The 9,707-nt window shown below is 37.6% G+C and overlaps 3 protein-coding genes across 4 annotated transcripts; 2 read left to right on the top strand and 1 right to left on the bottom strand.

Annotated features, from left to right (window-relative positions):
- Positions 1 to 332: 332 nt before the first annotated feature.
- RB195_021194 (uncharacterized protein) lies at positions 333 to 9,355 on the bottom strand (the record flags this gene model as incomplete). 2 transcript variants are annotated; one of them, XM_064207807.1, is made up of 7 exons in its annotated part: positions 333 to 407; positions 682 to 754; positions 1,038 to 1,188; positions 1,290 to 1,415; positions 2,874 to 3,008; positions 8,158 to 8,477; positions 9,282 to 9,355. In XM_064207807.1, 7 exons carry the CDS (start codon positions 9,353 to 9,355, stop codon positions 333 to 335), a joined length of 954 nt encoding a protein of 317 aa, XP_064063688.1. The 2 variants fall into 2 exon arrangements, with proteins under 2 accessions (XP_064063688.1, XP_064063691.1); XM_064207808.1 differs by lacking the exons at positions 2,874 to 3,008; positions 8,158 to 8,477; positions 9,282 to 9,355 and having other exon boundaries at positions 1,290 to 1,413.
- RB195_021196 (uncharacterized protein) lies at positions 1,536 to 7,178 on the top strand (the record flags this gene model as incomplete). Its single annotated transcript, XM_064207810.1, has 5 exons — positions 1,536 to 1,619; positions 6,267 to 6,364; positions 6,496 to 6,558; positions 7,014 to 7,088; positions 7,175 to 7,178. 5 exons carry the CDS (start codon positions 1,536 to 1,538, stop codon positions 7,176 to 7,178), a joined length of 324 nt encoding a protein of 107 aa, XP_064063690.1.
- On the top strand, positions 7,866 to 8,189 carry RB195_021195 (uncharacterized protein; the record flags this gene model as incomplete). The annotated part of the gene is made up of 1 exon (XM_064207809.1): positions 7,866 to 8,189. The coding sequence occupies one exon, from the start codon at positions 7,866 to 7,868 to the stop codon at positions 8,187 to 8,189; it is 324 nt and encodes a 107-aa protein (XP_064063689.1).
- Positions 9,356 to 9,707: the final 352 nt, after the last annotated feature.

Raw genomic sequence — 9,707 nt, 5'->3', positions numbered from 1 at the left:
CCTGAATTCAGAAATTGAATTTTTACAGTACACCTGGAATAAATTTTCTCATTTTTGGTCAATAACTACACAGTTGAATCAAAAAATGACCGAATCTTCTTTCCTGCTATTACAATGTGAAACAGTAAAAAAAGGTTTTCTTTTCGCAGAGGTGGTCCGGAGGGGGAAAAGCCTAATTCAAAAATGTCTTTTCATGGAGAAATTGAGTTATGTATGTTGAGAAATTATATTTTATAGATTCAAATGTGCTCTCTATCTTGTCATTCCATTTATTTTGTAATACATCCTTGAATAATTTTACAAATTCGTAGATCACATGTTTTTACACAAAGTTATGGTGATTGCTTGCTTAGCCATGCAGCAACATCCTTCTTCTTCTGCTTTTCGCAGACCTCATAGGTGCGGACCTGCAGAATAAACTAATTTAGAAAAATCCAAGAACTATGATCACCTAAGTGCATTAAATCAGATTGTTGACTAGTATAATGGTAATCAATTTCAGGTGGTTTTTTGAAAAATTCAAAATTCCTTGCTTCTAAAACTGAGATTAATTAGAGCATGAAGTGTCCCGTACGTGTACTGTAACCTTGCAAAAACCGACTTATATTTGAGCTTAGGGGAATATTATTCTCTTTGAAAATAAAAAAAAAGAATGTGAGAATGAAAAAAAGCTCCACTAACCTTACAAAGCGCTTCAAAGTCCATAGAGAAGCGATCACTATCGATGTCTAGATTAGCGGGTTCCGAGTCGATACTGTAACTGATTTTTGTTTAAATTCGGAATAATATTTTAAAATAAGAAATGAATTAATTGGTAACTGCTTCCATAACGCTTCTTGGATGCTCTGAAACTGCTATAAAAAACCAACTACAAATAGGCTTTGAGTGAGATTTTGATTCCAGGAGCGAAAAAAAAAACAACTAAACGTGTAATATTTTGGTCAAGTGTAATATTAATATTTATGTGTTAACAAAATGAATAAGATTGCTGTGTTTTTCTGGATTTTAATTCAGGAAAAGGTCAAAAAAATGGGAACCTTGGCATTTTGATTATGTTTTCTTCCTGATACGTTTTTATCAAACGTCTTTCGCCGATCTTAAATTCTCCACACGATCTTGTTTTACCGATTTGAGCTAGTTGTTTGTGACGTTTCACAACTGGCCTCTCACCAATGGAATCAAATATGGCTGAAATGTAATAAATAATAGGAATAAATAGAAGAATTTTAAAAAATAAATTACTTCAGAATAACCCAATAATAATTTCTGAGGGATGATTTGTTGCTTACGCTGTTCATTGCATGAAGTGGACGAGTTCGGCGTTTTTGGTGATCTCGGTGAAACTGGACTCTGTTTTTTGATTCCGACGACTTTCCGCAGTAAGTCGAATTCGCTGGCGGATTTGTTGGCCATTCCTGAATTTATCCTTCCTATTATCATTTATCCACATATATTTTTTTTGCTAATAATAGCATAATAATGAAACTGTCATCTATCCACTCATATTTTTTTGCTGATGTATCTGATGAGACAGCATGGGTGCTCCAATACCTGAAAACGATGAAATGGGTCCCATGCCTTCGGATTTTAGCGCCGACGAACCGCCAGAAGGTACTGTGGTGGGCCCTACGGCGTGTTGCGTGGACAAGCGCTAGTAAGCCCTGAGGAAAGAACTATGATATCATGCAATTGCGCAAAGCCCAAAAACTTCGAAGTGGATCATGGAGCCAAATTAAACGACAGAAACGGCTGAGATATGTCCCGCGGCATCATATGGGTGGGCCAGGACAAAAGACGCTAAAGTGGGTCCCACGAAATCACTTGGGCGCCGAAAAACCCTGAACAAAGTCCCACATCATCATTTATCTAGGACCGGGCAGGAAAGAACTGAAGATCTTTCGACTTTCACCTATAATGACATTTTTGAAGTAGATCAAAAAAGCGCTATCGTTAACAAAAATTATTTTAAAGCTGTGGCGGAAAATTGCAGGAACTGCTACTGCTTTAAGTTTTTTCTCATCAATTTGGGCGAACGAAGCGGGACCACAAGAAGTTTGAACCCCCGGCGTTAGCTGGTAGTTAAAGTGGTAGTAAATAATATTGTATAATGTAATATTAAGAGATTATTAGTAATTAGTACATAATTAAGTGATACGTAGTACAATATAATACTGCTCTTGTTTAATTAATACTAAAAGTCTTTTAAGTAGATCTTCGACAGAAGGAAATAGTAGGTAACCTCTCGAAAGTTCCACAAGATTTTTTTCGCCAATCTACACTTTTAATTCGATTTTTCTTCCTGTTTCGTTTCAAATCTTCCTTTTTCGTCCACTTAAATCTTATACAAAATCTTGAAGAAACGTGGTTTCAAAGAAATTGTGGAATTTCTCTTCCATAAGAAAAAATCCGAACTTCTCTCTTCCCCTCTCCTATGTCACTCATGTCACTCACGTTTACCTTAGTGAATGATAGAAAATAATATACCGTATACATGATGTCTAAAAATCCTCTCATAAACGCATATTGCTGTAACATATTCGTATCGGAGCATTGAATAGTTGCATTAAATGGGATAGCAGACGATACCTATTTCTTCGATGAGGTTGCCAAGTCAACGGAAACGGATGCTCCGGAAAACAAAAACTAAGCATTCAAGAATCATTGATAAATTTATATAAAACGTTCAGAAGCTATCAAAATTTTTCTACAAACGGAAATTAGTTTGGAGAAAATTTTCGATAGCTTCTGAGCGTTTTATATACTACTACTACTCGGAAATTACTTTTTTTTATAAACCTTATCCTATAAACAACGGAATTTCATAAGATAAGAGGATCTGGGTAATCAGAGAAAAAAAATTTAACAAATTTTACCTGCAACCCGTGCATTGTTGTCTCCAATAAGGACTTCTCGTGCTTTGCTATTGAATCCACGATGAGGAATTTTTGTGGTTTGAGATGTGGAATCGCACATAACCTTATGTTTATGTATATGTACTCGGAATAATTCTTAAACATACAGTATACGTAGAGAAATAGTAATTCCATTTCAGGAAAAATTTGTGGATGTGAAAAATTGGATTTATTCAAAGGAATAGTGAATACGGTAGCTCAGAGTAAGTATGAACCTAACACTTTATCATACTGTCATTATCGACTGTGGAGACTAACCACCTTAATTATCGTTAAAAAAATAAGTAGAAAGCGATTTGATAGGAGTTTTATATTTCTGGATGGAGTTCCGTGCGTTTGACATCGGCAAATAAAACATTTTTTTAGGATTATTTATTAATAAAAATGTACTTACAAAATTAATGACGAATTTTCCATAAAAGAAGATATATCCTAGATGCATCGAAAATTAGTCCGTTTAAAATCGAGAATGACTTATTATTTTACATTTAAAAATGATATTGGAATGTTTTCGGTTATGTTTCAGAGATTCAAAGACGGTTAACGATCCAAAAACATTGTCACTGTTATCCCCACTTAAAATGGGCGTTTGAAAAAAATGTTACCATTTTTCCTTTGTTTTTTTTTAGGAGGGAGAACATTGCCAAAATAATTCTGAAAAAAAACTCGCTTAGGTCCAGGAACTGGCAAACAAAACCCCGCAAAACAATCTGAGTACATAGCGATTCATTCTGATTTTCTATAGTGCGGTGGAATAAAAGCATTTAATTTTGGAACGAAAAAAAAATAAACGATAATGATTAACAAAATAATAAGGCAAACAAGTCGCGTTAAAACAATTTGTTCTAATTTTGATTCCTTGTTAATTTTATCTAACTGATTAATTTAATTACAGTACTGCTGAAAAGATTTCCCTTTGTACATAGGTGAGTGATGATGCCTCTGTTCCCTTCTCATTTGATTTCCGAAAATGTCCTAGATTTTTTCTCCTTTTCATTGATTTCTGCTTCACTAATTACTTCACGGAATCTACAAGTACTGAATAGAACTAAATGTCGAGCATTTCACGGTCTAAATAAACAATAGGAATTTTCCTTTTCATATTTTATAACTTTTTAATAGCTCCTGAGAAAAACCCGTATACCTTTCCAGATAAATGTTATATTTTTAAACCTCCACAAGTGATATATCTTCGACGGATGCGCTAACGGAGAGAGTGTCGTAGGGCGTATTTGGAGCGGTTAAGGGAGTGAATTATTATTTGGGATACCGTGTTGATCACGGATTTAGTTCAGAAGAGAAGACAAATAATGAAAAATCTTTTTTTAAAAATCTTTACGAAGGACTTTAACTGGGTTTTAATTATCAGAACATTGTATACCAAATATTTTTTCAATGAAAACTATATGTTGGAATAATGAAGCACGCTTACCCCAATGTGACCCCTGGGTAGGCTGGCGAAAAAAAAAATGCTGATACAAGTAATGGTGAAGAAAAATACTAATACTAGTAATGATGATAATACTAGTAATGGCGACGAAAGAAACTTTTTAGAGTATTTTGAGCGAAGTTCATCGTGCATATCCATGACAAGCTGTGGAGAATCTCCTACAGTTGTTTCAAAATTGGCTCCAGATTTTTGTGGCAGTAGTATAAAGGATAAGGTGTTTGGCGTTGATCAATCTCTTGGAAAGATCCCAACACGTACGGCTTCAATTCAGAATTCAGGAAGTTCATAAACACATTAATCAGTAGAATTTACTAGGTTGTATGAGCTAAAAATGTTTTCAGTGAAATTGTAGCTTTTAGAAAATGAATTATAGAGACTAGGGTAAGAATAAACGTCACCCAGAACTGTGACGCTAAAACAGGTCTAATTCCACATTCCAGGAGGAGAAATATGAATATTTCTCCATCCAAAACAAAAAAAAAACAAAGTGCAGTAATAATCAAACAACATGATTAAGGACCGAATAAAACGCAGGATAATATGCCCATCAGTGTTACGATGGCGACGGGCTGAAACTGCATAGTTACTTATTGATAAAGAGGGAGGAGATGCGTCCGAGCATTGAAGGATAATTCATGGAAAAACTACTTTAGAATAGTTTAGCGTATCCGCAATTCAAATTGACAAAATTTGAAAAGAGTTCCTGAAAAATCTTCCAGAAATGTTCTTCTTTTGGCAAATCACTACTTAATAGATAAAGATAAGTTGATCGACGTTGACAAATCCTTTTGGGATGTGCCAGGGCGATCGGCCTCAATGAAGAATCATATGGATTTTTTAAAGATTTATTTTACGAATTAATATTATTATTATAAAACTAAGATTTAGCATATGTAGTTTTTATAATAACTTGCGGGGAACCGATTTTTCAGCTCTGTCTTTGTGCCCCCAGAAAAGACTGGCACTAAATTAGTGGTCCAGCCGGATTTAAAGGACTTTTATAACCCGAACAGTTTGAACCGATAATATTGAGGTGTCTTTTCTCGTTGTGCTGCACCCATTCTCAATATTTGATCTCATCGATTGTGTAGTGTGTGATCGATTTGTTTTATTGTTCGTCAAAATCACTAGTAATGTAAATCACTCAAAAAAGAGTAACGAACTATTCAAAACATTTAAATACGTATATCTCTAAACCTTAGTTGATTTACTTTCTTACTGCCTCATACGAATGCACAGCGTCTTCGATAAGAAAAATAGGAGAATTATTTTTCATCAATTTCTTTTCGCATGAGAAAGTCTTTGTGAGGTGTTAATGCGTCGAGTCAAAACAACATTGCGAAAATAAGAAGAACTGCTCACTACTTGCGTAGTCAAATATCCTAGCAAAGCATAAACGCACATCTTCCAAAAATGCGCGAATTGAAAAGTTTATCAAATATTCGCAGTTACACTACTCATATTTATATTCATTCGGAAGACCGCCAGTGCCACTATGTCCGTAAAGGAGCTTCTTTTTTTTTCGCTTCCCTTTCAGGAAAGTTGTCGTTGCAGCCGCTGTATCACCGATCCATTAATATCTTTCGTTTTATTTATATTATTTGTTATATTTGTTATATATTATTTGTTTATATCATTTATATAACAGCGGATATTGGTCCTAAAATTTCTTAATGCTGCACATCTCGAATGAGTTATGAGGATCTGGGCCTTCTCCAATTGTTTTTCTACTTTTGAAGAAAAGTGCTGTAATGATTCGCGGATATGATAAATAGACTTAGGTTTCGAAAGAAATCACTTTTCTGCTCCAATGTTTTTTTTTCTCCTGGGAGGTCTCCTTCTACAGTATCATTTTCGTTGCCGTTGATCTTTGACCTACTTGAACGGACGACAGGATGGTCTAGTCAGTGACTATCGATGGGAGTTTCGCTTGGGAGGTGATCCCACGAGGTGGTTCCGGCATACATAGTTGTCTTCAGTTTATCGGAAGCGAGGATCGCAGGTAAATTCCACGCTTAAATTATCAGAATAACTATTAAGAAGACCTAATGTCAGTCATTTAAAATATTTTATTTTGTTATTTTTATTAAAATTATTTCTGACCAAATGGATATGAATTCAATTACATTGTAGGTCAAACCACCATGTGATCGATAAAGAAAATGAAAACTGGACAAATCGAAGGATCACAATGAGGTAACTGATGCATTGCTCACATTCTCTGATGTTTTATCTTTTTTTCTAAGCTCTTAAAAAATTTAGAAGCTGTGGTTTTTTTGTGAAGACTAAACAGCATTTATTTTAACAACTTTTTAGTATAAGGAAACCTTAGGGTTTTTTTTTTCAGGGGATAAATAGCAATTATTCACCCCCACCTTGTAGTTAAACAACATGAATTAAATTTGATGCAAAACATAGAATTGTTTTTCGGTGTGTTTTGTTCAACCTTCACCATTTTCGTCTATTCGTAGATCCTCTCAGTTACGAGGTCGAATCTTATGGGAACGTGCGATATTATCTTTGAAAGTGTTGAGTTTCATAGAACTGTAAATGGCACACAGCACTTTCTATTTCACTGGTGTTTGATTCAATAAAAATTTCTCACTACGAAATGATTTATATGAAACCGCAAAAAATTAGTACGTTTTCAGACGGCGCTCCAATTACCCAATGAAGAAATCCATACGATTTTGTGGAGAAGAAAGAAGACCGAGAAGAAGTGGAAAGTCAGTTGATCTATTAGTTTTTGTTTGTCAGTACTGTAACTATATAAGAAAAAAACCCATTCATTCTTGCTGTAACAACGATTTAGATGATCGTGGACCTAAACCATCCATAGAAACGAAGATGATGGCTGTTAAAACTTCATGGAAGAACCAGAGATTACTTGGTTCGGAAGGAAAGAAAAATTCCCTACACTGATAAAAAGCAAATATGTATCGAGTTATATATTCTGTGCAGAAATTTTGCTCTCATTTTCATCCACAGTGTTTTTTCGTCGAAAATATTCGTGTGTAGTGTTTTATTTGTAGTTTAATCAAAAATAAATATAACTGCCTCATACTGTGACTCCACAATTCCAACTGAACAACACTCTAAATCAATCTCTGGAAGATAACTGTACCACCAGTAATGGAGATCATCACGATATCACAGTTAATTTTCAATTAACATCCCTCTATCTCTTAGTGTAGGTCACCACAGATCAATTGAATATTGTAGATCATCACTGGTCAATGTGCCGATACCGTTACCCTGGAGATCACACACCCATCATCCCTTAGTGTAGGTCACCACAGATCAATTGAATATTGTAGATCATCAGTGATCAATGTGCCGATACCGTTACCCTGGAGACCACACACCCATTATCTCTTAGTGTAGGTCACCACAGATCAATTGAATATTGTAGATCATCACTGATCCGTGGTGACGCACCGCCCGTGTTGGTGATGCACCGCCCGTGGTGACGATGTACCGCCCGTGCGCCGCCCGTGGTGACGATGTACCGCCCGTGCGCCGCCCGTGTTGGCGACGGGCCGCCCGTGGTGGCGACGTACCGCCCGTGCGCCGCCCGTGTTGGCGATGGGCCGCCCGTGGTGGCGACGTACCGCCCGTGCGCCGCCCGTGTCGGCAACGGGCCGCCCGTGGTGGCGACGTACCGCCCGTGCGCCGCCCGTGTTGGCAATGGGCCGCCCGTGGTGACGATGCACCGCCCGTGCGCCGCCCGTGTTGGCAATGGGCCGCCCGTGGTGACGACGTACCGCCCGTGCGCCGCCCGTGGTGACGACGTACCGCCCGTGTTGGCAATGAGCCGCCCGTGGTGACGATGCATCGATTGCATCGATTCCGTTGACTTTCTGTTTCCGCCCAATTGCTGCGCTTTTGGAACGAGCGCAGCTATCGAGGCGGTACCGACGCCATTCGATTCGGCGTCTCTACATCCTCCCCGATCACCCGTGCAATGTCTCAGGCGAGGAACATACGCTATACCTGCGCATAAACGATCACTCGGGAGGGATATACATAGGTTCTGAGCGCCCAACTTATAACCACTGTCTTTTAGTTTCTGATCTCTCACCGTCGCATCGTATATCGCACGGGTTGACTTTCCCCTTAAAACATGGGGATAATAATTCAGGAGTTTTTCAATGCTAATTCTCCAAGCTGTTTGGTTATCCTGGATCATAGAAATATTTGGTATGAGTATTTAGAAAATCGAATTAAGAAAAGAAGAGAAACGCGAAAAAAATCAGTTACTCGCGAGGAATCTCGAACCAAACCTTCGTAGTGATTTTGTAATGCAATACCAGATGCGCGATCGATTCCACGAGAATCCCTTGGATTCCAGCCAGACTTCTTTGTGATCTTGACCAATCTGATGCTCCTCTCAGACAAAACTCTTCAATGGAAAAACCGCATTAGAACAGCGAGACCAACTTTTTTTTCCTCTCAGACCACTAAACTGTCTCGGATTCTTGGAGTTGTCTGCAAAACTGTTGGTTCCTGAAATAGGCATGAGGAACTGCCTACCGCGTGACCTACTGGCGACAGAGTGTAGATCATATAGTCAGCAGTTTCGAGTCAAATTTAACTCATTCCCTTACCTATGTATTATTTAATCTAACAGTTGTTGAATATTTTTCTACCTGTTAAATAAGAACATGTTAAAAATTTATGGGACCAGATGTATGGTATTTAATTTATACATTCATGCCATTCTTAAATATAATTATCTACTTTTATATCTTATTATTTCAACTAACAGATATCTTTTTTATGATGATTTTTTTAAATACGTTTGCAGAGTACACAATAACCATATTTTTCACCAATAACTGCCTATTTCTGTCTTGGATACTCGTGGATATAGTGTGTTTGTGGATTTCAACATTCAGTATTTGTTGATTTGTTGTAACACGTAGCTGAATAGCCGATTTATTCTCTTTGAACCAATAAAAATTCCAAAAACAAAAACGACGTGCGATCTCATATGAGAGCACAAGAGGCTCAAATAGAGAGTAACACGGAGAGGTAAAACCACAGTACCGCACCGTTCACACAAACCATCTCAACAAACATAAAATGAGGAAGTGGCAACCCGGCAACGAGATCATGCGGACGTGGTCCTCAGTCACGGCCGCCTCGAATTGAGGGGGAGGGATGGATACATGATTGTGTTGTACGTGCATGCTTAAGGCGGGATACTCATTTCTTTCCGGGATCAAAACGGTAAGGATCGGTGTTAGGAGAAGGTCGGTGAGCGCGCAAGGTATGTGCGGTTTGACCTAACTGGGAACTCACCGAGAGAGGACGCCTCATTTGAGTGTGCTTTTTGTGTACGT

This window comes from Necator americanus, chromosome X (genome assembly GCF_031761385.1).
Source record: "Necator americanus strain Aroian chromosome X, whole genome shotgun sequence".
NCBI lineage: Eukaryota > Metazoa > Nematoda > Chromadorea > Rhabditida > Ancylostomatidae > Necator > Necator americanus.
The sequence above is the reverse complement of the archived record's forward strand: the minus strand, read 5'-3'. Positions and strand labels throughout refer to the sequence as shown.